Consider the following 24,843-nt stretch of genomic DNA (forward strand, 5'->3'; position numbering starts at 1 on the left):
AAAGAGGCTGAGGAGTCAAGGTTTTTTTTAAAGTTGCAAATAGTGGGTGTTGATTGTTAGGGGCCAAAGGGGCGTTTGTCTTTTGGCCTTTCTCTCTGATTCCTGCTCCCTTCCACCACCAAGCCCCTAGCAGTCTCAAAGCTGTGATCCGCCCAGGAAGTCCGAGGAAACGCCTAACCTAAAGAATCCCCATCTCCAAGCCTCAGTTTTCGCCCAACCAAAGAAGGTCCCCAAGGAAGGGCCCCCTCCAGGGCCGGGTTGGACCCTCCTTGGTGGAGGCGGGGTTCAGGGCAAGGGGACGGAGGGGTATTTAAGATCAGGCCGAGAAGGGGGTGGCTAAGGGCAGAATGAGTGGGTTACTGGGTGCCAGGAACCGCCCAGGCCTGGGAGAGGCCTCCGACCTTAAGTCCCCCCTGGGCATCGGGCTCAGGAAACCTCTTACCGAGGCTCGGTTCCGGCAGCTGTTCGGGGACGCAGAGGAAGAGACGGAGCTGTCGGGGGAGCCCCGCTTGGCCGGGCTGCGCAGGCTGTGGAGGCGACCCGCCGGCACCTGCTCCCGGTCGGGGGCGTGGCGCCTGCTGCTGGCGCGGCTTCCCCTGCTGCGCTGGCTGCCCCGCTACCGCTGGCGGACCTGGTTGCTCGGGGATGCAGTGGCCGGAGTGACTGTGGGCATCGTGCACGTGCCCCAGGGTGAGCAGCTCCAACGCCAGCCTGCCAGGGGCCCGAGCTCTTAGAGGACTTTGGGGAAGTAGTGAGAGGAGCTGGGGACCCGGGAGAGGATGTTGGGTAGGTGTCGCTGAGGGCTCGGGGAGAGGGACCTGAGACCAAGTTTAGAATAAGGATTACGGAGCTCACCACCTTTGCTCCACCGCTTCCCCGCCCCTACCCCCCTCCTCTGCGCAATCCTGAGATTGGACACGTTCCGGCTCAGGGAACTGGAGAGAGGAACCACGTCTGCCCCCCGCCAGGACTCCAGCCGACACGGATCTGTGACCTTGTAGGCCCCACGGCCTCCCCCCGAGGCCCGTTAACCCCTCAGTTCCCTCGTGTGACATAATTTAGTGTCCCTTGAGTCCACCTGTAGGAAGGTGGGGAGGAGGTAGGGTCGTGGATGCTGGACACCCCCCACCCCACAGACGCTTCGCAGACCTTTCCTTCCTCTCTCCCAGGCATGGCTTTTGCCCTCCTGACCTCCGTGCCCCCCGTGTTCGGACTCTACACTTCATTCTTTCCCATCCTCATCTACACCTTGCTGGGTACTGGGAGACACCTGTCCACGGGTGAGCGACCTCCAGGGACTCATCTCTCAGGGGTGAAAATGGACAAGGGTTTCAGGCTTGCTTTCTTGTAAGACCCCTACCTCTTACTCCCTTCTTCACTCTCCCACCGTCCCCACCCTGGGGTCCTCCTCTGATCCTCCGAGGCTCGCTGGGGTGCTGGGTGGGTGCAGAGAGGCGGGGGTTTTCCTCCAGATTATTTGGTTAAAAAGAAAATCTCCGGGACTTGGAAGGGGAAGAAGAGATCAGCCGCCACTCCAAGAAGCACGTCGTTCGCGCAGAGTCTGCGGGAGGGGGGTGGTGATGCGGTTTCAGGGCAGTTTTGCCGGCTGGTGTACCCTCTTCTCCTCCCTCACTACACGGCTGCTGCGCCAGCTCATGGCCCCACGTTGTCGAAACTTCTCGGCGAGTTGGGGCTGATGGCAGCACCCACGATCCTAGAGCGGGGAGCCTGGGCTGTCGCCTTGCCGCGGGACGCACAGGTGGTGACCTCTGTCTGTCCTCGGCCCTAGGAACTTTCGCCGTGCTCAGCCTCATGACAGGCTCGGCTGTTGAGCGGCTGGTGCCTGAACCCCCGGGGGGGAACCTGAGCGGAATCGAGAGGGAGCAGCTGGACGCGCAGAGGGTTGGGGCGGCAGCGGCCGTGGCCTTCGGGAGCGGGGCGCTGATGGTGAGGGAGAGTCCGGGGAGAGCCCTGGGGATCCACGCTGGGATCCGGGAGGAAACTGAGCCGGCAGAGAAGGGCACGTTTTGCGCTCCGGCCCAGTGCGGAGAAATGCGCGCAGAAGCTGGTCTGCTCTCCGCCTTTTGGTGATTGCACATCTTCTCCCCACGCAGCTGGGGATGTTTTCACTGCAGTTCGGCGTCCTGTCCACCTTCTTGTCCGAGCCTGTGGTCAAGGCGCTAACCAGCGGGGCCGCACTCCATGTGCTGGTGTCACAGCTGCCCAACCTTTTGGGGTTGCCCCTTCCGCGTCAGATCGGCTGCTTCGCTCTCTTCAAGGTGGGGGTGGGAGGACAATGGGGAGGAGGCCCCCGAACAGTCCCGGGAAGAGGGAAACCCGAATAGGGAGGAGGGAAGACGGGTGTGGGCAGTGTGTGGCGGGGACACCGAGGAAGGTTAGAACCACGTGGCCTGAATGAGGGTCCCTGAGGTGGCGGAAGTCGTGACGTGAGCCTTGACTCGGCCTGGTGGGTCTGCGCTGGGGGCCGGTGGACCCTGTCGCCGGGCCCTCTGCTCACCGGTCCTGCCCGCAGACACTGGCTGCCGTGGTGACTGCGCTGCCCGGGAGCAGCCCGGCCGAACTGACCATCTCCGCGCTCAGTCTGGCGCTCCTTGTGCCAGTCAAGGAATTGAACGTCAGATTCCGAGACAGATTGCCCACCCCGCTCCCAGGGGAAGTCGTCATGGTGAGGACAGCCTCGGAATCCCGGCCCCCTGCCTGGTGCTGACCCTGCCTACCCTTTAGGAACTGGCTCGGGACCATTCCGCGGGGTCGGTCACTGCTGCCCCCTTGTGGAACGCACAGAGACCACAGTCGACAGTCTTTTCTTCACACATACATTTCCAGTCCCCCTCCCAGGACGCAGCCACCCTTCGGGTCCTCCCAGCCATGCTTCCCCCACTTCTCTGAAACAGGCTCTTCTTAGGCCTCTTAGAATGCCTCCTTTTGCTTCTTAAAGCAATCCCTTATGGTCTCACTCACCACAGCACCTCTACTCCTTTCCACCAGGCCCTTCACTGTAATTCAGGGTTATCTCCCTTAACACCCCCCACTTACCTTTCTCTCAATTCAGTGGTTTCATGTCTTCACAGATACCCCAAAGCCCCTCATCCAGCCCAGTTTCCCTACTTAGAATGGCTATACTTAAATCCTCTTGATAGTCACTATCCCTCATGCCAGCTCCTCTCACTTCCTCCAGCCCATCTTTCCATAGCTACCCATCTTCCCTCTTTCCCACCTCCATATCCTTCCACTTTAAACCTTGTCTGGCATCCAGCCCAAATACCCCAGCTCCCCCAGTCACTGGGCTCCTGCCACCACCTAGTGGTGCACTGTGGCATTGTGGTCCTCATGCCAGCCCCTTCTGGCCTCTGCCAGGGCACCCATCTCCTACGACATAATTTGTTCTTTTTCCTAGGTGCTCCTGGCTGCAGTGCTCTGCTTCACTTCTTCCCTGGACACAAGATACAATGTCCAGATAGTGGGGCTGCTGCCCCGAGGGTAAGATGGAATGAAAAGACATAAGCTTGCTCTTCCCACATCTTCCCTGGTGTCCCAAGCCCTCTTCCACCCAACACCTCCTCTTGTCCTGCCCCACTCTACTTTCTCTGCCTTCTCTACCTCCATGCAACACCCAACGGATCCTCACCATGAATCCTTCCCTCTCCAGATTTCCCCAACCTCTCCTCCCTAACTTGGCTGAGCTTCCCAGGATCCTGGCCGACTCACTACCCATCGCATTGGTGACGTTCGCTGTGTCCGCCTCCCTGGCTTCCATCTATGCAGACAAGTATAACTACAACATTGACTCCAACCAGGTGTGACTGACTGTGAACCCCAACCTCAATCAGGAGAAAACCCCTCATCTGACCTCTCTCCATGCCTTGTCTCTCTCCCCTTCATCCCACTGCATCCCTCCAGGAGCTCTTGGCACATGGTATCTCCAACCTCATCTCCTCCCTCTTCTCTTGCTTTCCCAACTCAGCCACCTTGGCCACGACTAGCCTACTAGTGGATGCTGGTGGGAATACACAGGTAAGAGGGCGTCCTTGGGTGAGGAGATGAGGGACATCCAGGTCAGGGTGGAGAAACAGGTGGAAGGTTGATAGATACCCAGGTGCCATCTAGATAGAGAAGGATTGGAATCTGAGGCAGGTTAAGTGAGGGGATGGGATTATCTAGGTAGGGGAGATAAACGATAACAAGGCCCAACCAAGACCTTTGTAGGCATTAAGGCTTCCCCACCTCCCACCCCACTCCCATGAAAAAAAAGATTATGGTGCCCCATGTGTAGTTCCAAAAAAAAAAAAAAATACTGAACCGTAAAATAAATTTGAGACAAAATTCTGATTTTCCCCATAGGATTATTTGTATGAAGTGTTAAAAACAAATATCACATATCAAAGCCTCCCCTTAATATTTTGGGTTCCCCTTACTTTGCTGGTGCCTTAGCATGAATTTAGCCTGCCCATGGGTAACCTAATAGTGGCTTTTAAGGTGGAGGTGGGCCTCAAAAATAGGAAGGTTGAACTTCATCTGGGGAGAGCCTGGCAAAAGATAGGCATTTAGTTGGGAGAAGAGGAAAGATAGGTTTGAATAGCATAATGACTAGAAAGCGGGTGAAGAATCCGTGTGGGAGGTGATTCCGGTAGAGGGAGCATTCCCAGGGAGAGGAGGCAGAGTGGGCAGGGAGGCTGGCCCTCACACAGGTGTGCGGGCAGGTTCCCTGTCTTACTTCCTTCCATCCCTCCTCCCCTCCAGCTGGCGGGCCTCTTCTCCTGCGCAGTTGTCCTGTCAGTGCTGCTGTGGCTGGGGCCTTTCTTCTACTATCTGCCCAAGGTAAGGGGCAGAGAGGGCGTGGGGGAGGCGGAGAGGGTTGGTGTTAGCCCTGGGCTCCGGAATAGGCAGCCTCCCTCCTCTGCCCCAAGGCTGTCCTGGCCTGCATCAACATCTCCAGCATGCGCCAGATGTTCTTCCAGATGCAGGAGCTTCCACAGCTGTGGCGCATCAGCCGCGTGGACTTTGTGAGAAATGGCAGTATTGGCCCTGGATTGTGCCCCACCCCCACCCCATCTTCCCAGCAGCCCATGCCCGGATCAAGGCGAATTGCCCTGGTCTCGAGTTCTGCAAACTTTCCCCCTTCCCCAATATACACACTTCTAGTACACTTTACTCAGACAAGGTGAAAGGTGGGGTTTGAGCCCTCTCAGACCTGAATGTTTGTAACCCCCTAGTTGGTATAAGGTCTGGGGTCATTACATGTGGTCAATCTTGTCCCCTCCTTGTCATTTTTTCTGCTTCGCTTGAGCCCTCCTGAGCCCTCGCTTGCCCTGTCATGTCCCCGGACCACTTTCCCTGGCAGTGATGGCCCTGGCCTTTCTTCTGGAAAATCCACCCCCTCCATGTCCTGCAGGCTGTGTGGATGGTGACGTGGGTGGCGGTAGTGACCCTGAGTGTGGACCTGGGCCTGGCCGTGGGTGTCATCTTCTCTATGATGACTGTGGTCTGCCGGACCCAGAGGTGGGAATTGAGGGGCAGGGAAGAGAGGGAAGGTGATGCCTGGGAAGGCCCCCCAGCAGGGAAAGGCTGGGGATCTGACCCCAGCTCCCTGCCTAGGGTGCAGTGCCTGGCACTTGGACTGGCTGAGGGGACCGAGCTCTACAGGCCACTCAGAGAGAGCCCCAAGGTGAGTGTAGCAAGAAAGGAAGGAAAGGTTAAACCTAGATGTTTTTCTGACCCTCTGATCCTTAGCTCCTCCAGGTCCCGGGGCTCTGCATCCTGAGCTATCCAACACCACTGTACTTTGGGACCCGTGGGCAGTTCCGCCACATCCTAGAGTGGCACGTGGGGCTTAGAGACCGAGACAAGGTGAGGGGTTTGGTCAAGGAGGAGTGTTTCTTTTGGGAGTGGGAGGCAGGGGGTTGTTCTTAGGGGATCCTGTGCTCAAGGGGTACACATTTATGCTTGTGTCTGCCCAAGTATCAAACCCAAGGTGATGGTGACTGCTCTTCTCTACTCACAGGAAACCCCAAAGACTGATGGCCCACGTGACGCAGGTAGATGGGACGACAAGGAGGGAGATTTAGGCATGACCCATGGAGGCATCTTGATACTTCTGTCTTCTTTACCCTAGTTGCTGAGCATGTTAGAGTGGTGGTCCTGGACTGCAGTGGGATAACTTTTGTAGATGCTGCTGGAGCCAGAGAAGTGATCCAGGTGAGGGAGAGGGAAGGTTGATGTATCATCCCACTTAGACCCTCTGACTTCATACTTAACGCTCCCTCTCACCTCCATAGCTGGCCAGCCGATGCGGGGATGCTGGGATTCACCTTCTCCTTGCCCAGTGTAATGGTGAGAGGCGTGTTTGGGTGGAGGGACCTGGTGACTCTGGAATGCCTGGACACTTGGGAAAGGGTGGATTGGGAGCCGAGAGTCTAATTCTCTTCCCACACAGCCTCAGTGCTGAAGACATTGATCCGGGCAGGACTCCTGGACAGAGTGACCCCAGAACAGCTGTTTGTGAGTGTCCAGGATGCAGCTGCTCATGCCCTGGAGAGACTGTTGGGCGGGCAGTAGCAACAGGAGTGGAAGCCAGAAGGGGCCGGTATCTGGCAAGTAAGGGGTGAGTCAGTGGCTGAAGACCCAGGGAGAGGGAATCGGGAGGCGGAGCTATGAAATGATCTGGCAACTTTAAGACCAAGCCAGAGAGTCTGGGTCCGGCGGTGGGTGAAGAATGAGGAGCTTAAGTCCCAAAGGGTGGTGGCACCCTTCAGAGTGCTGCCACATCTCAGGCAGAGGAGGTGGTATCCAATATATCCTGGTCTATTCGTGACATATCCTCTCCTTTTTCCAGGTGCTCACTAGTCCAAACATTTGTACAGTGTGAGTGTGACCTGGTCACTTGGAGCGTGTAAAGCGCCAACAACTTGTGGAAGGACCACCACAGTCCCTGAGTCCTCTTTCTTAATGTAACTAATAAAATGAAGCTGGGAGCCTCTGGGGTCCATGCAGTGAGTCTGGATGTCTGCACACAAAGCCCCAATGCCGAGTCCTCCATGCCCACAGCACTGCAGAGACACAACTGAGGATGGCTTTGATGGTGTGTTTACCAGCCTCCATCCCAGCTCCACAGTCACAAGTTCTCCCCATGGGGGCGGGGCTGGAGCCATTGCACAGAGTCCTGGATCCAGAGATGGGGTGATGGGGATTACACACTGGGGGAAGTCCCCACCCATTCAGTCCCAAGGAAATTAGAGTGTTTCCATTTCAAGATGTTAGAATTCCCCTGAGCTCTTTGGCACTTGGAAAGCACCCCCCCCCCATTTCCTGCTGTGTGAGAATGGGGTGGGGGGCGGACTTGGCACTGGCTGTGGGAGAGGTTATGGCTCCATCATGCCGCTGGGCACTCACAGAAAGGAGGGATGTCACCAGGACAAGCCCCTATTTGTGATCAGGTTCTGAGGGGGAGGGGAGAGCGGCTGGGACATTAGGGATAATCAGTGAAGTGGTCACTGGGTGGTGGGGTCTGTTGGCGATTCCTGGTGGGGATAGGAAGGCGGGCCTAGCCGGAGGGTCGGAAGGTTCTGCGTGGCCATCACTCCGTGGTCATGCACTGCAGTCGGTGTTTGAAGAAGAGCAGCCGGTGTTTGGCCACCTGACTTTCGTCCAGTGATCCTGGGTAACGGTAGCGGGCATAAGTCTCTGCCCCAGCATCCCTGGACACCCAGGGCAACTTCAACTTGGAGGCGTGATCCACTACAACATCTGAGCAGGAGCCCACACGGAGAGAACCAAGCCCATCCAGGAAGAATTCTGGGGGTGGAGGGAAGACGGTACACAATGAAGGGTCCTGAGGATGCAGTTCTCCCTTAAGGGAGAACTCAGATTTCAGTTACCCAGGGTGAGTAAAAGATTCCATTTCTAAGGTCCTTGGGAATGTAAGTGAATCCCACTGCGTTTCAGTTTTAGTCTTCTATAAAATGGAGTCAATATACAAAAGAATCCTACCGCGCGCGCACACACACACACACACACACACACACACACACACACACACACACCTCTCAGAGGTTCAATACATTCTAGACAGGCTGCTCCGGGCGTGATCTGAATCAGAGTAAGCGCCTGGGAATGAGCTGGGATGGCGGTGACAGCGGCTGGGACGTTCACATACTCAGGTGGGCCTAGCGGCTGTGCTGGGAGTGAAGGTTTAGATGGTATGCCAGCCGGGAGGGAGCCGCAGCTCTTAGTCTCTAAGAATTTTCAGGAATTCTCGGAGCCGGGCGTCGGGGTGGGCCAGGAGGAGGGGCCGCTGTCCGGGTTGCCTGGCGCGTCCTGCCTGCGCCACACCCCGTGGGAGCCCCTGCCCTTTCGAGCCGGCAGGGGTCGCCACTCACCCAGATGCGCGACCCGGCTGAGCCGCGGATCGAAGCCAACCTCGCGCACCCTGTCGGTTCGCGCCAGGAAGAAGTTGACGACGCCGTCGGTGACCACGCAGCTTGGGAAGCCGACCAGCTCGTGGTGGAAGCCGCGCTTTTGCCGGAGGCAGTTCCCGCGGCCCGGCGCGCCGGGCTCCAAGCTCAGTAGCTGGCGGTAAGTAGTGGCGAAGCCGGAGATCTCACGCACCGCGCCTCCCACCTGCGGGGAGTGCAGACACGGCTCCAGGTGGGGCGGAGGCGCGCAGGGCTGGGTCTGTATCCTCTCGCCCCACCCCGGGGCCGTTCGCCTGCTCCGCCCCATCCTGCTTCACCCCTGCAGGACCCAGATAGTCACCCTCCACTTCCTCATCCTCTCTCTGTTCCAGGTCTCGCCTTCTTCACGTGGTCTCCCCCGCAACCCCTCCCCCCGAGGGCGCCCTCCCCCCTCTGCCCCCCCCCCCCCGAGCTCCCCCCCACCAGGTCCAGCGGCGTCCGCTCCAGCACTTCCACCAGCTTCTCCAGCCTCGTCCGCGCGGTGAAGACGAAGTCGTCGTCCACCCACAGCACGTACTTAGTGGTTACTTGCGAGACTGCTAGGTTCCGGCCTGCGAACCAGCCCTGGGGAAGGGGTGTGTGCGGCTGAGGGAGGCTAAAGAGGTAGCACCTGCTCCTCTGCCCCATTCCCTCCTCTCCCCCTGACCCCTGTAGACTGCCTGTGTCCCTTTCCAAACTTTCGAGTCTTACAAATCGCTAGGACTGAAAAAAAAAAAAAAAAGCAGATTCCCACCCCCGCAGGTTTTTGAGTTCCTGTTCTGGGGTGGGTTTTGAGCTGCATTGATCCATTTATTCATTAATGCATTTATTCAATCATCAGCTATTTAGTGAGGGACCACCAGGTGCTAGAAACCAGTCTAAGAATGCAGCAGTGAACTATTCCTGCTCTCACGGATCTTACACTCCAGGTGGCCGCATGCTTAACAGGAACCCCGTGGTTCTGAGGCAGGTGGCCCTCGAATCACCACCGTGGAGGCTGCGGACCGAGGGCGCGCCCCCTCCCGGAGTCCCCCGCGCCACGCAGCCTCGCTCGCTGCGCACCTTGCCGAAGGGCATGAGATAGTGCTCAACGTGCGGGCCGCTGACGTGCTCTGGCTTCTCGCTGTCGTCTGCGATGACCACCGTGACCGTCGGGTAGAAGCGGCGGATGCTGGCTATGAGCGCCCGTAACCGGTCGTAACGAAGGAAGGTCTTAGTGGCAACGGTGACCAGAGCGCTGATGTTGTACTGGGCTGGGAGCCAGGGCGCAGCGTTGGGTGCACACAGGGAGGGTCGGGAGTGAGGAGCACGGAGACATCCCCTCCCCGAGCCGCCCCCTCTTAGCTTGCTCCTCACCTCCCTGTGGGGGATCCCCAGGCGGGTACAGCCGCGGGTTAGGGGGGTGTCTGATGCGGATGGTGAAGGCAGCTTCATGGCCGTCGGTGGAGAACCGGACTGAGGAGAAAGGACACTGTATGCAGTGATGGAGCAACATTCTCTATTCAGTATTTAAGTGCCTACTCTTGTGTCCCACCTTTCTCTGTCTACCTTGATGGGCAAGAACCCAATGTCCTTACCTATATGGAGCTTCCATTCTAAGGGGGAGGGAGAAAGGCAGTAAAAAGTTGCAATTAAAAAGCTAACTTTGGGCAGGCCACCATGGCTCAGCAGGCAGAGTTTTCCCCTGCATGCCAGAGACCCAGTTCGTTTCCTGGTGCCTGCCCATGCAAAAATAAATAAGTAAGTAAGTAAATAAATAAATAAATAAAGCTAACCTTTATTGTTACTTAATAAAATATTATGTTTCTTTATGGATTTTGTGATATTCGTGACATTTATCAGCCTTTTCAAATTCGTAAATTTTCTACTTTCCTCAAGCTAAATAAATATTCACTATTGTAAAAAAAAAAAGCTAATCTTTATGGATCATTTATTATATGCCAGGCACTTTTGATTTACCTTATATCTATTAACTAATTTTACCATCATGATAGTTCTATTAGGTAGATTCTTACTACAGTAGAAGAAGCCAAGGCACAGAGAAATTAAGAAACTTGCCCATGTTTACATAACTATTAAACTTCAAAGCTAGGGTAGAAATCTAGTCAGTTTGGTTCTGGGATAAATAAATAAGAAAATTCAGATACCAGTAAAAAAATGACTAGAAGACAAGAAATGTGATAGTAATGAAGAGCAAAGATCTAAATGACAAGAAAGAGCCAGTCATGCAAAAATCTGAGGTCCCAGGAATTCAGCCAGAGGTAACAGCAGGTGCAAAGGCCCAGAGACTGGAGCAGGCTTAGTGTGACAAGCTTTGGAGAGAAGCAGAAGGAATGTTATGCCCCTTTTGCTATAGGAGAAACAAGAGCTCAGAGAGGTAAAGCCCTTTGCCCTTTAGTAAGTAGTGGGCTGGAAATAGAGCCCAAGTCCTGAGTCTTGGGTCAGGTCCTTTCCTGGGTCCCCATGGTCGGCCTGGAAGGGGGACACACCCGAGTCTCGGGTTTCTCTCTGGCCTGTTCCAGTCCCAAATGAACAAAAGGCCCCTTCTCTCCCTCCTGGCCCTGCTGGCCCAACTGAAACACCCATTGTGTGGCTGGGCAGCTCTGGCCATTGACCGAGTGCCTCCCACACCCTCTGCCTTTTGCTTGTTCCAGCCTTTCTGGGCCCTGTCTGCTCGCCAGCCTGCCCCTACCTTCACCCAGGCCTCGCACCTGTGTCAACTGTGTTTGCCTGGTAGCTTCGGCTTCTGTAAGTGACCAGCTGCAGTTGTCGGTTGAGCTGGTCCAGCCCCGGGCTGGTGAGGATGAGATCAGGCTGCCCCTCTCCTGTTAGAGTTACTCCAGTCACTTCCCCTGCCACATCCCAGGTGCCCAGGGAGGCAGTCAGGTTCACCTGGGCGAGGCCATTGGAGAGTGCAGGGTTAGGCTAAGGAACCACCCTTTGCCTCTTGGCTCTTTTGTCTCTTCCTTGACCCTGGCACCCTCCCAGCATACTCACTGCCCACATCCTCTCTCCTCTTACCTGGTATACCTCTTGACCAGCAGCTGCCTGCAGGCTCAACCCTGGGAGAAAGGATAGGGGATCAGAATCACAGATAGCCCTGAATTCTTCCTCACTTTCTCTCTCCTCTTTTGCCACACAACACATGACTTTTCACCTATTTCTCTTTTGGAGGCCTCAGCACGGCATGGTTTTTGATTCCTTCCATCAAAGCAGTTATCACTTCTATGACCTTTGGTCAGTCAGGAAGGAATAGATTCTTCCCCACAAACCTCTGCAAGGTTATAGTCTTCTGCAAGTCCCAGGACAACCCTGGAGTCCCTTCTGTCCCCACCTCCTAGCTCATGCGTTCCCTTCTGGCGTCTAAGCAAGTCTTCCTCTCATTAGGCATCTTGCATCTTCTCATTGTTCCCAGTCCAGCTTTGGGTCCTGCCACCCCCACCATGGCCTAGGTAATTCTCTGGGGCCCTCTTCCCCACCTGGCACCAAGATGCTCCTCAGTGGTTGTACCTCAACACCCTGCAGGGGATATTGTAGGGGGGAGTTGGCAGGGGCTATGAGCAGTTGGTCAGCAGGGGACTGGCTTCTAGCAGTGGAAGAGAAGAACAGAGGGGGAGTCAGGTGAGAGGGGCTCACCTTCCTGTCATACCCACCCCCCAGGACTCCTGTTGCTCTCCCCCTGAAAGAGTCACCCCCTTCCTTCTTGCTGGTACCTTGAAAGGAAGGCCTGGAATTCCTGCTCTCTTAAGGCAGAGGCAGCCTTCAGTTCTTCAGGGTCAAAGGCTTTGGTGAGGTCAATGGCTCGGACCTGCTTCTGGAGAAGGAGGGGAAGCCCTCCCCCACTGGACTCACAACTGCAGTTGTTCTGAGTCAGTAGTCTGGAGGGGGCAGGAAGGGGGCATCAGAGCCCAGCCATACAGTTCCATTCATTTCAAAAAGAAGTACATAGCATCCCACACCTTGGCGCCTCACCCTGCCCATCCAATATTTGTCTCCTTAAACACTGTCATTCAAATAGTTCCTAGGAGGGAGGACAATGGATGGGGTGCCCTGTCCCCTAAATCCGGATTTTACAGAGGCATAGAATAGGGCCAGTTTCTAGAAAGTCAGGATCTGCCTTCCCACCATTGAAGACCCCAGCTGGAATCTCCTCTCATGACTTAAACACATTAAGGAGATTTTCAGGCTCCTCCAGTCACAGCCTCCCATCCTATTATCACGACCAGGTTCAGGGAGGACAGATTTCTATCCCAGCCTGAGGCTCAGTAACCCACTCCATCTCCCACTTCACCCCCACACCACCAGTCAGGAGAATCTAAACATCAGAGCCCAGCAGTCAAGGAAACAAAACTCCCCCGCACCGCCCCCAGCGAGCACCGTGCTGCCGCTGCGGCCGCCGCCAGGTCGCACCCTTGGCTCACCTGACCACTTGCTCCTTGATCCTGACTGGGATGTGTGCGTAGCGGGGGTCAGGGGCAAGGTCTGGCAGCTCAGGCCTGGGGGGGTCCTGAGGGGACATCCACAGCGCAGGGAGAGCCCGGAGGCCCGGCGCGTCCCGGGTGCTCACATACAGGAGCCCCAGCGAGGCGCAGGCGAGCAGGAGAGCCAGCACGCAGAGGGCCCTGCGACCCAGCCGCATCCTGGAGGCGAAGGACCGGGAGGGAGGGCAGAGCTGGGACCCTTCACCCCAGCGGCTCCAGAGGCCGGGGCCGGCTCCCCAGGGCGCTCTCCACCCAGCGCGCGCCAGCATCTGCACGGCGAACGGCTCCCCCGGTACCCTCTGCCTTCACTCCCCGGGCCGCAGGATCTCCCGGCCTCCTTTCTTCTCTCCCTTTCCCGCATCTCGCTTTCCCCTCAAACCCGAGGCCCGGCATCTTGACGCAAGAGACATTTGGATGCGATTCGGTCGTACATAAATGGGAAAGCACTGCTTCATTTTAGAACCACCGACATCTCCGAGCCCGCCGCCTGCCCCGGACCGCGCGTCCCCCCTCCCATCAACCGGAGCATCACCTGGGCCGGGTGGGCTGCAGAGGGCGGCTCTACACCTTGCCTATCATGAAAAATGCAGAATCACGCCCGCGATATTGGGTGCCCCCGGGTGGGGGCGGGGACGCGGGGGGAGGTAACCCCGAAACTGTGCGGAGGCCAGGGTGGTCCCGCGAGCTCTCCTCCTCCCGCCGCCAGCTCGGCCCCTCATCCCGCCCGGGCACTGACCTGTCTAACGCTCTAAGGCCGCGCCAAGATTTCGGTCGGGGCTGCGCCGGGCTCCCAGCCACCGCCCGGGAGTTCTCATGGGGCTGGGGGTGGCCTGATGGGGGAGCCGAGCGTGAGCCTTAGAGCTGGGGTCTTCCTGCCTCCGGAGCGCTTCTGACCCCTCCCGCCTTCAGACTCTCGGGCTTTGTGGATCGCGGCGTGGTGGCAATTCTGGGCGTTGCCTGCGGGGAGAAAACCGAGCTGAGAATCCGCTGCGCCTCGCCTGCGGAACAAAGCCAGGGCTCCCAGGCGTCCCGCTCCACTGGCCGGGCCCGGAGGGCTCTGGCGGCCGCCCGGCTGGTCATGCCGCGGTGCGGCGCCGCTAGGCTTCTGGGCTGGCTGCGGCGGAGGCGCCGGCTCCGCGCCGGGAATGGCGAGTGCCGGGGCTCCTTCTGGTGGGCACCGCCGAGAATGCCGGAGCGCCGAGCTGACGCCGGGCTGAGGTCCCCCTCACACACACACACCCTTCGCCCCCACCCCCTCCTCGCCAACCTGGCGTCTCAACCGCCTTTTTCCAATCCCAGTGGTCCTATTTGTTGTGGGGTGCACCGAAAGGGAGACCACAAATTCCCAAACTGCAAGCCAATTTTGAGTCTTTATTAGCCTGTCGGCGACTGCCTCAGAAATCCCAAGGAGGATTCAGAGAGCAGCCCCGTGGGGCTTGCAGAGTGGGTGAAACCGCAAGCTTATTCACAGAAGCAAAGAAGTGGCCTTAGTTTCACAGACCCACATCCTGGTTTTGCAGCTATAAGCAAGCAAGCTTATCTACAGAAGCAAAGAGTGCTATTAGCTTTTGCAAAAAGAGGTTTGTGTGATTCCCACAACCTGGCCCCATTACCGGGTGTTCTTCATGGGCCTGGGGGGGATTTTCCACTTGGCTGGGGTTGAGCGCCTGATCCCTTACACTATTCCCCACTCGTTCACAGTCTCCCCCCCACCCCCATCGAGATTGTACTCAAGGTTGAGCTGTGGGAAGGAGTGGGGTGAAGACACCCTACTACCGAATTTCACGGTTTGGACACTTAGAGTGAGATAAAGGAAACCAGTCTAAACCCTGGAACATAAAAATTCTGCCTAGCTAATAGAGACAGATACAGAGCCTCCTTCCTTCTCCATTATCTAACACACACTGGGGACAAGTGCTCAGTAATTCAAAGGCCTACTTTCTGCTAACTGTCGCTATGGAGCAGACTTGCAGGAAAAGGGAATCTCCATACAATGGCCAGATTGGCTGGAGTTCTGCCTGCAAACCTTAGATCTATATACACCTTTCCTATAGCTGGATTCCTGACACTGCCCAGAATCAAAGTCCTGTGGTTCCATGGTTCTAATAAAAGATGTATCAAGCTATAATAAAAAAAAAGGCATCATAGAAAATGTACAACATAGTTTGTGTATGAAGGATGGATTACTGAGAGAATTATGTACAAACAAATGACTAATCAATCAGCTGGGAAAAAGTGGGGATCTTAATCTCTTTATACCAAAGTTGAGATCAACCATGTGGGCTATGAATTAATCCATTAGGTCTACAGGAGGAAGCCTCAATGAAAACTCTGGACACAGAGACCCTCTGAATGTATCTGGCATCTAGGTTTTCCTGTTCATCACAGAAGAGTTGCCTACTCTCTTTCCACACTGAAAAAAAACTGCAAGGGAAGTAACTCTCAACCCAGAGAGTTTAATATTTTTTTTTGTCAGAGTTATTTCAACTCATCAGACCATGAAGCCAAAAGAAGCTGCTGCTTTGTCCCTCCAAGTTCTCAAGGAGCCTGCCCAAAAGGGGAAGAAGGTGATCACATCTGGATCAGGAATCTAGCTTTCAAAGAAAGAAACCCCATTCCAAGGAGATCTTTAGCCAGGGTTTCAGACAGTTTTGCTACCAAGAGACACCCGGCCCCCATGAAGCTCTGAGTCGGTCCCAGGAGCTCTGTCTACAGTGGCTAAAGCCGGAAACTCATGCCGAGGAGCGGATGCAGGAACGGCTGGTGCTGAAGCACTTCATGTCCAATCTGCCCAAAGGGCTCCAGGCCGGGGCATGGGAGCCGCACCCAGAAAATGGGGAGGAGGCAATGCCTTCCCTAGAGGATTTAGAGACAGAAAGCTGGACAAGCCAAGAGAGAAGATTCTTGTATGTACACAGGAAATGCCCTGGAAGGAAACAGAACCTGTGGAAACAGCACAGGAGTCATCACATTTCAAGTTCCTGTCCTTGGTGACCCAGTCAAAGAGTCAATCTCCACAGTCCAACCACTTCTTACAAGAGAAGGCTGGTAGGCCTCGCACTGACAACAGGGAGTTGATTGTACAGCAGGAAATTTATGAAGGAATAAAATCCCAAGTGGAGATATTTGAAAGATTCAGTGGAGTCAGCGCCCAGAGACTGGATAGTAGAGAAGCCTATAAATACAAAGGAAGCTTTGAAAACCCAAGGAACAATTCTAAAAAGATAGAGAGAAAAAAAACCACAACAGTTTAAATGTAATGAATGTGAGGAAAGTTTCACGCAGAAGTCTGGCCTCATTAAGCAACAGAAGAGTCACATGTGAGAGAAACCCTACACGTGGAGTGAGTATGGAAGAGCCTTCGGTGTGAGCTCCAGCCTAATTCTGCACCTGAGAACCCACTCCGGAAACCAATCTTACAAATTCAATGACTGTTGGAAGGCGTTTAGTGCAAGCACAAGCCTTATTCAACATCAGATAATCCACACCAGAAAAAAAAATCCTACAAATGTGAAGAATGTGGTAAGGGTTTTAATGTCCGTTCCAGCCTGATTCTCCATCAGAGAATCCACTTGGGAGACAAGTCCTAGTAGTGTGATGAATGTGAGAGAGCCTTTAGTGCCAAGTCATATCTTGTTTAACATCAGAGAATATACACAGGAGAGAAACCACATAAATGTAAAGATTGTGAGAAATGCTTTAGTAAAAATTCAGGTCTTATTCAACATCTGCAAGTCCATAATAGGGAGAAACATTGCAAATGTGATACATATGGAAAAGCTTTCATTAAGCGCTCAAGTTATTATCAACGTCAGCAAGCTCATTTCAAAGAAAATTCTCCAACTCTAGCAAATAAATAAAACTTTAGTCTAGGCTAATTTAGCATAGACTTAGACTTGAGTTGACACTGGAAACAATGTGAAAGAAGGTGCACGTTATAATATGAGTTTTAGGAGTATGGGAAGCACATTTTGCCAACCTAGCCACAAGCATCTCCACCAGCAATCACCTCCCCTCATTTTAAAAAGAAAATTTTAAAAAGAAAATACAGGCAGAACTCATTTTGCCCAGTTCCAACCAACATATACAAAGATCACTTACCACAGTTCATTTAAATAACATGAGTACTCCAACACTGAAGTTCAAATTTCAGTTAGCACATCATGTTAACTGAGTAATTGCATAAAATACAACCTTAGAGGCTAATTCTTGAGGCCACATATCACTACCTCATGAGCAGTTCCCAGTCACTTGTTTCAAAGTCTGCCAGTGATTAGTGGGTGCAACTATAATTCAGTTCATGCATAACTGAATAAAAGACAACAAAGCCTATAGTTGTGTGGCCTCCTTGAGTCCCAGTGATAAACCCATGTGCCATTTTACAAAAATGCATAATTAAAAGATTACCCATTTGAAGGCCAAGTTCTTGATCTTGAGGCTTGTTCTTGTGAAGCTTATGCATGTAGGGGAGAAGCTAAGCCAGAGAACCTCTTTTGTTGCTCAGATGCAGCCTCTCTCTCTCTAAGCCCAACTCTGCAAGGCGTTGCACTTCCTCCTACGTGGGACATGACATCCAAGGGTGAAAGTCCCCCTTGGCAACGTGGGACATGAGTCCCAGGGATGAACCTGGCCCTGGCACCATGGGATCAACAGTTCCTTCCTGACCAAAAGGGGGAAAAGAATTGTAACAAAATAAGGTATCAGTGGTTGGAAGAGTTCCAGTAGAGTTGAGAGGCTATTCTGGAGGCTACTGTTGTGCAAGCTTAAGCTAGACATTGCTATTTACCATGGTTTGCCTACCTCCAACCAAAACCATTCCTGCCAACCCTTAAGAACACATAGGGCTCTATCTGAGATGCTACAAAAGTTCCATGCACTAGGATTACTTTCCAGAACCTTCAGCCTCCAGAAGGGTTCCTATGCCAGATAAGACCTGAAACCCAGAGGGGCCAGCCTCTCCAGAACATCAACTAGTTCCATTCCCCTCCCTCATGTTATTGACAGCCCTATCCAACATGAAAAAGTTAGAATGGGCATAAACCAAATACCCCTGAAGATTGAGAGAAAGATCAAAGAAGAAGGTGGAGTTATAAGAGAAGATAGGATTTAACAAATGAGTATGATTGCTGAATCGTTATATTGATACTTATTTTAATCTCCAATGTTTTGGAGAAGCTGGAAGTAAAAACTTAAAAGTGTGGAATTGTAACCCATACCAAACTCTGAAATCTGTTATAAAACTACTTATTACAATGCACTTTGAAATACACCGCTTTTTTGTAAATATGGTATATTTCACAATTGAAAAATGTTTAAAAAAAAAAAGAAAAGATTATCGATTTGGGCTACAAAAATGAAAGTGCAGAAAAGAAATGAAAAACGATAAAACTGAAAGAGGAATTCAAATGGAATTTAAGTACAGTTATAGCTGATCATGGGAATGTTGACACTACAGCTGTTTGAGAGACTCTAGATATATAGCCAGAGAAGCTTAGTGAAGGTAAACTTAATTGAGGAAAGTAGTTGTGATGAAAAGGATCAAGATGCCCGGAGGAAGTGATGCCAAGAAAAAGCTTCACATTAAAGGACCTAGCAAAAATATTTCATGACTTTGAAATCACAAAGGATAAATTATTGGAAGTTGATCCAAACTTAGAAAAGAGTAATTCGCCAAGGCATAGGAAAAGTGCTTTATACTGTAACCTATACAAATAGAAGAAGGCAAGCACTGTTTAAATTACTATTGATAAGATTTTTTCAAAGAATCTAAAGCACTTAGACTCAAAAAAATTAATTTCAGATTAATAAAATATCTAAGTATTAAAAATTAGGCCATAAAAGTGGTCTTGGAGTGGAGAAGAGATAGATCTCTAAGCAGAGAAATATTAATAAAATTTCTTATATAAAACAATTGAGTGAAAAAATACCATAAACAGATGAAAGAGAAATGAGAAACTGTGAAAAAATGTTTGCAACATTTAAGAGAGATGAAAGTTGGCTTTCCTTAAGAGCTAATAAGGAGAAAATGATCAACCCCTCCCAAATGGATAAAAATCATGATTAGGTAGTTGATAGAAAAAGGGAAAATGGCTTTTGAATAAATGAAAGTATGCTTGACTCATTCACAATAAAAGAAATGCAAATGTACTTCAACAGTGAAGTGTATCTGACTACCAGTTAGTAAGATCAGGAGTCTGCTAAAACACTGCATTGTCAAGTAACTGGGGAAACAGCTACTGCCAGCTACTGTAGTTGTGAGTGTAAATTGGTACAGTTTAGGAGTGCAATTTGGCAAATCCATAGTTGAGTGTAAACTTGTTCTAGTTTGCTAGCTGCTGGAATGCAATATACCAGAATCAGAATGGCTTTTTTTAATAAGTTGCTAGTTTACAGTTCTAAGGCTGAGAAAATGTCCAATTAAAACAAGTCTATAGAAATGTCCAATCAAAGGCATCCAGGGAAAGATACCCTGGTTCAAGAAGGCCGATGACATTCAGGGTTTCTCTCTCATCTGGAAAGGTACATGGCGAACACAGTCACAGTTTCTCTCTCGGCTGGAAGGGCACATGGTGAGCAAGGCATCATCTGCTACTTTCTCTCCTGGCTTCCTGTTTCATGAGCTCCCCAGGAGGCATTTTCCTTCTTCATCTCCAAAGGTCACTGGCTTGTGAGCTCTCTGCTCTTATGGCTATGTTGTTCTTCTCTGCTCTCTCTGAATCTCCATTCTCCAAAATGTTTCCTTTTTTATAGAACTCCAGTAAACCAATCAAGACCCACCCAAATGGGTGGAGACATGTCATCAACTAATCCAATTTAACAACCACTCTTGACAAATCGCATCATCCAGGGAGATGATCTGATTACAGTTTCAAACATACAGTATTGAATAGGGATTACTCTACCTTTATGAAATGGGATTTTGATTAAAACATGGCTTTTCTAGGGGGCATACTTCCTTTCAAACCAGCAGAAAACTGGTACAATTTAGGAGCGCAATCTGGCAAATCTATTTACATAAAAAATTGTATGTAGAATCACTTAAATTTCAAATGTTAATAATTTAGAATAAAAAAAATAAGGTTCTGTCACACAATGTGCACTGGGTTAATGTACATCTATTGATGATATTGTATGATATCCAAGAATGCTAAGCCACAGACGTAAAGTACAGAATAGCATTTATAATTTGCCTCTGTGGGTGGTTTACAGCCTCTGGGTTTGGCCAGAAATCTGGAGATGGGGTTGAAGATTTTAGGAAAACCTAGGAATGTAGGAATGGTGTTGGAACCAAGCCATGGACAGAAGCTGAAAGGCATTTGAAGAGTGTGAGTGAAAGACCAAAGAATATTGAAGTCCACTTAATGGAAGATGATCTTTAAGGATGCTGCTGTTGAGGGAAGGTGAGAAACCAGAAAAAAAGAAGTTCCTGGTTATGTAATGGCTGGAATTTAGCAAAATTGTAACTTATGGGAGTGTGAAAGGAGAAACTATGTCTAATGAATTGAGTGATCATTTCCAAGTAGAGTGTTGAAGGTGCCGCCTGGTTTCTTTTTGTTGCTTAAAGCAAAATAGGAAAGGAAAGAGAAAAGCTAAAGGATGGAATTTTAAAAAGGGGCTGGGGATTGTTGGCATTGAAATTTTGTAGCCTCTCCAAGAACTGATGATGCTAACATTAAGAAATGGCTTCTAGGCAAAGATCAAATCTAGGACACTCTAAAGAAAACATGGTATAGAGATGAGGCTAATGGTGTGAATATAAAACCCTTTGTTAGGAAAGATCCAAGACAGTGCCTCAGAGAAATGTTGAGTCTAACAGTAGGAATTCTGTCAAAGAGTGTTATCTCTCAGCAGTCTAAGCAAAAGGCCAGGATAGAGAAGGACTTATTGCAATGAATTTGTGGGTATAACTTTCATTTAATGTGGTGAGCCTCAATAAAATTCATAGAAGACCTATAAAGATTTTAAAAGAATTGAATTTGCAGAATTTTATTGACAATATCTCTTATTATTCTGAAATAATAAATGCTTGCTATTTTAAGCTCCCAAATTTGGGGTAATCTATTATTTAGAATAGATGACTAATACAGAATACGATATAGCAACGAGAATGAACAACCTACAACTATACACAATAATTCAAAATGCTGAGTGAAGAAAGCCAACACAAAGAGTACATTCTACAGGATTCTATTTATTAAAGTTTGGCAAAACTACTCTAAAATGTTAATAGTCAAGATAGAGATTATCCGTTGGGTGGTAGTAATTGGAAAGGGTCAAATGAGGGACATCTGAGGTGCTGGGAAAGTTCTGTTTCTATATCTGGGTACCAGTTTCATGAGTGTGTTTAATTTGTTAAGCTTATAACCTGTATTCTCTCTCTCTCTCTCTCTCTGTGCATGTATATATATTTAAACATACACAATTCACTCATTCTGTGGTTTTTAAGATATTCGCAGGTAGGTGCAGCCTTCACCATAGTTAATTTTAGAGCATTTTAATTGCCACAAAGAGAAAGCTGTAAAATTTAGCTGTCACCTCCTGCCCCCCATCACCTCTCCCCAGAAGCCCTAAGCAAACACTAATCTACTTTGTGTGTATAGCCTTACCTATTTTTAGCATTTCATATAAATGGAATCTTATAATATGGAATCTTTTGTGACTAGTTTCTTTCACTTTGCATAATGTTTCCAAGATTCATCTATATTGTGGTATGTATCAATATTTCACTTCTTCTAATAGCTGAATAATACTTCATTGTATGAATACACCGTATTTCATTTATCAATTCATCCATTGATAGAAATTTGAGTTATTTCCACCATTGACTATTGTGAATAGTGCTTCTGTGAACATTGATGTACAAGTTTTTGTTTGAGCACTTGATTTCAATTCTTCTGGGTGTATACTAAGAAGTGGAATTGATGGGTCATATGATAATTCTAAGTTTAACTTTTTGAGGAGCTACCAAATGTTTTCCATAGCATCTATGCTATTTTACATTCCCAACAGCAGTTTACCAGGGTCCCAATTTCTCCACATCCTCATCAACACTTGTTATTTTCCTTAAAAAAAAATATGTATAAATATATAGCCGTACTGATGGGGTTAAGTAGTATATCACTGTGTTTTTGATTTGCATTTCCCCAATGGCTAATGATGTTGACCTCTTCATGTGCTTGTTGTCCACATGTACATTTTTTTTGGAAAAATGTCTATTCAAGTCCTTCATCTATTTTTAATAGAGTTTTTGTCTTTTTGTTGTTGAGTTGTAAGAGTTATATATGAATCCTGCTTGCTAGACCCATGATTTGCAAATATTTTCTCCCATATGTAGTTTGTCTTTTCATTCTTTTTTGGGGGGTGGAGGGATGGGGTGGAAGCTAATATGTTTCTTTAGTTTTCTCTCTTTCTTTTTTCTTTAGTTTTAAATATATATAGATTAAGAGAATCTTTACCCAAGGAGCTCTACTTAAGGAACTACACTCGGGGAGCCTGATTCACACCTGGACCTCACTTAGATGGCAAGATTCTGGATTTTGAGCTGATATTGTAATGGGATGAGGCTTTTTGAGATCTTTGGGATAGAATGAGTGTGAATATAATTTGCATGTGGGAGGGACATGAATCATTGGGAGCCCAGTGGGTGCACTGTGGTCAGCAGACTTTTAAGATTATCCAAATGATTCCCATCTATTGGTATTCACAGCCTTGGTTAATCTTCTCCCCTAGAGTGTAGGCTGTACCCTAAGGACTTGTTCTAACAGAATACAGTACAGGTGATGGGATGTTACTTCCAAGACTAGATTACAAAAGACCAGGACTCCCGGTGATGATCAACGTGGCAATGTAAGATATAATTTGTCTTTTTAGTGAATAAAAAGACAAATTCCACTTGATCCCTATGCATATCCAGACATGAGAACCTAAGTCCACAGAGACCCAGGACAGAACACAGCTGCGGTGAGTGTTGCATACAAAAGCGTCCCTGGGGGGGAGGGGGGAGAGAGAGAGAAACTGCAATGGAAAGGCTGTAAAAACTTGTGCCCTCATTCAATTCAGTTGACTGGATACCAAAGGGCAAAAGGGAATTTTCTGAAAAGCCCACCTCTCTGGATCGACTCCATCTGGCAACCTGGGGTGGGATACTCTAAGGAAGAAGAAACCGGAGGCAGAAGAGCCACACAAAATAAAAACAGGATGAGGCTAAACTGAACTGCTGTCAGATAGGATGGGTTCCAGAACTGAAAAGCATAAGGAACATAGGTCAATGAGAGAGGGAGAGAATTTAAACAAATTATAGGAACTGGAGAGAAAAGTCTGTATAAACCCAAAAGGAATATATCAAGAATCCCAGAAAAAGAAGCAGAGAAAAGGAGAGCGCTTCATGGATGCGAACAATTGCACAAAAAATGCAAACTTAAAAGTTGCACTACATATTCAAGGCAAGAATCAGATGAAGAAGAGCTGAGAAAATCTAAACAGTTAAACTTGGTGTATTAGTTAGGGTTCTCTAGAGAAACAGAATCATCAGGAAATATTCCTAAATATAAAATTTATAAAAGTGTCTCACGTACCCATGAGAATGTACAGTCCAAAATATGTAGGGCAGGCTGTGAAGCAGATGATTCTGATGGAGGGTCTGTATGAACTCCACAGGAGAGGATCTCTGGTCGAAGCAGGAGGAGAGCCTGTCTCTTCTGAATCCTCCTTAAAAGGCTTCCAGTGATTACATTAAGCATCACTTATTGCAGAAGACACTCCCCTTGGCTGATTACAAATGGAATCAGCTGTGGATGCAGCCGACATGATCAGGATTCAATTTTATGAAATGTTCTTATAGCAACAGACAGGCCAGCACTTGCCCAACCAGACAAATAGGTACCACCACTTGGCCAAATTGACACATGAACCTGACCATGACACTGGTGTTTACTTTTGCAATTTGCAATGGTATGGATGGCGGTGGCCTAAGGATACATCTACTGAAGAATGGAAGAGGAACTGTGATGTATACATACAATGGACTACTGAGCAGCTGCAAGAAAGAATGAAGCTGTGGGGCATGCAACTAGGTGAATGAACTTTCAGGACAGTATGTTGAATGAAATCAGCAAGCAATGAAAAGACAAATATTATAACGTCTTAAAATTAATATGGACTAACTATAATGTGCAAACTCTGAGAACTGAAGTCAAGAGCACGGATTATCAGGCTAAAGTCTATTGTAAAGACTCCTAGATTGTAAGCTCTTACGGCAGTCATGTGCATTCTGGAGCTGTAACTGTTATTTCTAAATTCAGAGATGCTGAGCTTTTTTGTGTATAACCTGGTCATTCCCTGGAGTTTCGGGTATTTGTGTGATGCCTGAGAATCAGAGCTAGAGTTCTGCAGCTACAAAAGTCAGCATTACCCTATATAGCAACTGTTAAAAACACTGAAAAAGTGATCAGACTTCAATTAGAGATTTGAATAAAGCTGATCTAGGTAGGGCTAAGGTAAATCAGACTTAAGAGTAAAGGATGATATTGACTGTATTTTAAACTTCAACTTCTGTGTGAGACCAAAGGAAAAGATGTGCATTTGGTGCAAAATTTATATTTTTGATAGCATACTATCTAATTTAACTTGTATGGTCAGCTTATTCAAACACCATAATTATGTGGCATTTTGAATAAGGTATGAGATCTTGTTGGATTTGTACAGGTTCATGTGATGCCCCAATACATCCCAGAGGTATCTGGGCAGAAGAAAAAAAGTATTTGCAAAGTCTCCTAGAGGGACTGGGAAAAAGGTGGAAATATTAAATTTCCCTATCTGGGGAAGACCTGATATTCTCACAAGCACTAGTGACTGCCAATTTGATGGGCCAGGCCCTTGATCTTGGGGCTTACCTTATGAAACTTATTCCTGCA

At 49.7% G+C, this 24,843-nt stretch overlaps 2 protein-coding genes and 1 pseudogene across 5 annotated transcripts; 1 reads left to right on the forward strand and 2 right to left on the reverse strand.

The window, feature by feature from the left end:
- Window positions 1–7,065, forward strand: LOC143642602 (solute carrier family 26 member 10-like). 2 transcript variants are annotated; one of them, XM_077111214.1, is made up of 18 exons: window positions 1–690; window positions 1,170–1,280; window positions 1,790–1,947; window positions 2,115–2,279; window positions 2,534–2,686; window positions 3,419–3,501; window positions 3,671–3,818; window positions 3,922–4,035; window positions 4,762–4,839; window positions 4,929–5,024; window positions 5,414–5,520; window positions 5,617–5,686; window positions 5,752–5,868; window positions 6,023–6,056; window positions 6,134–6,216; window positions 6,297–6,351; window positions 6,455–6,519; window positions 6,854–7,065. In XM_077111214.1, the coding sequence occupies exons 1-18, from the start codon at window positions 348–350 to the stop codon at window positions 6,884–6,886; spliced, it is 2,013 nt and encodes a 670-aa protein (XP_076967329.1). In that variant the 5' UTR covers window positions 1–347; the 3' UTR covers window positions 6,887–7,065. The 2 variants fall into 2 exon arrangements, with proteins under 2 accessions (XP_076967329.1, XP_076967328.1); XM_077111213.1 differs by having other exon boundaries at window positions 4–690; window positions 6,455–6,622; window positions 6,854–7,061.
- On the reverse strand, window positions 5,090–14,379 carry B4GALNT1 (beta-1,4-N-acetyl-galactosaminyltransferase 1). 3 transcript variants are annotated; one of them, XM_077111216.1, is made up of 12 exons: window positions 14,199–14,379; window positions 13,668–13,888; window positions 12,872–13,090; window positions 12,164–12,328; window positions 11,930–12,036; window positions 11,472–11,512; window positions 11,162–11,342; window positions 9,807–9,905; window positions 9,513–9,703; window positions 8,895–9,035; window positions 8,397–8,637; window positions 5,090–7,812 (listed from the first exon to the last, which is right to left on the reverse strand). In XM_077111216.1, exons 3-12 carry the CDS (start codon window positions 13,087–13,089, stop codon window positions 7,595–7,597), a joined length of 1,602 nt encoding a protein of 533 aa, XP_076967331.1. In that variant the 5' UTR covers window position 13,090; window positions 13,668–13,888; window positions 14,199–14,379; the 3' UTR covers window positions 5,090–7,594. The 3 variants fall into 3 exon arrangements, with proteins under 3 accessions (XP_076967331.1, XP_076967332.1, XP_076967333.1); XM_077111217.1 differs by lacking the exons at window positions 11,930–12,036; window positions 12,164–12,328; window positions 12,872–13,090; window positions 13,668–13,888; window positions 14,199–14,379 and having other exon boundaries at window positions 11,162–11,275; window positions 11,472–11,509; XM_077111218.1 differs by lacking the exons at window positions 11,930–12,036; window positions 12,164–12,328; window positions 12,872–13,090; window positions 13,668–13,888; window positions 14,199–14,379 and having other exon boundaries at window positions 11,162–11,275; window positions 11,481–11,501.
- Window positions 13,493–24,843, reverse strand: part of LOC143690656 (actin, cytoplasmic 2 pseudogene) — an 18,878-nt pseudogene continuing 7,527 nt past the window's right edge.

The sequence above is a fragment of the Tamandua tetradactyla genome, chromosome 7, assembly GCF_023851605.1.
Source record: "Tamandua tetradactyla isolate mTamTet1 chromosome 7, mTamTet1.pri, whole genome shotgun sequence".
Classification (NCBI taxonomy): domain Eukaryota; kingdom Metazoa; phylum Chordata; class Mammalia; order Pilosa; family Myrmecophagidae; genus Tamandua; species Tamandua tetradactyla.

Coding starts and splice junctions, on each gene's coding strand:
- B4GALNT1 (XM_077111216.1), bottom strand. CDS start 13,089: ATGCGGCTGGGTCGCAGGGCCCTCTGCGTGCTGGCTCTCCTGCTCGCC. Junction 12,037..12,163: donor TTCCAGGCCTTCCTTTCAAG/GTACCAGCAAGA, acceptor TTCCACTGCTAG/AAGCCAGTCCCCTGCTGACC. Junction 9,906..11,161: donor GGCAAACACAGTTGACACAG/GTGCGAGGCCTG, acceptor CTTTCTCCTCAG/TCCGGTTCTCCACCGACGGC.
- LOC143642602 (XM_077111213.1), top strand. CDS start 348: ATGAGTGGGTTACTGGGTGCCAGGAACCGCCCAGGCCTGGGAGAGGCC. Junction 5,869..6,022: donor GGCTTAGAGACCGAGACAAG/GTGAGGGGTTTG, acceptor CTCTACTCACAG/GAAACCCCAAAGACTGATGG. Junction 6,057..6,133: donor TGATGGCCCACGTGACGCAG/GTAGATGGGACG, acceptor TCTTTACCCTAG/TTGCTGAGCATGTTAGAGTG.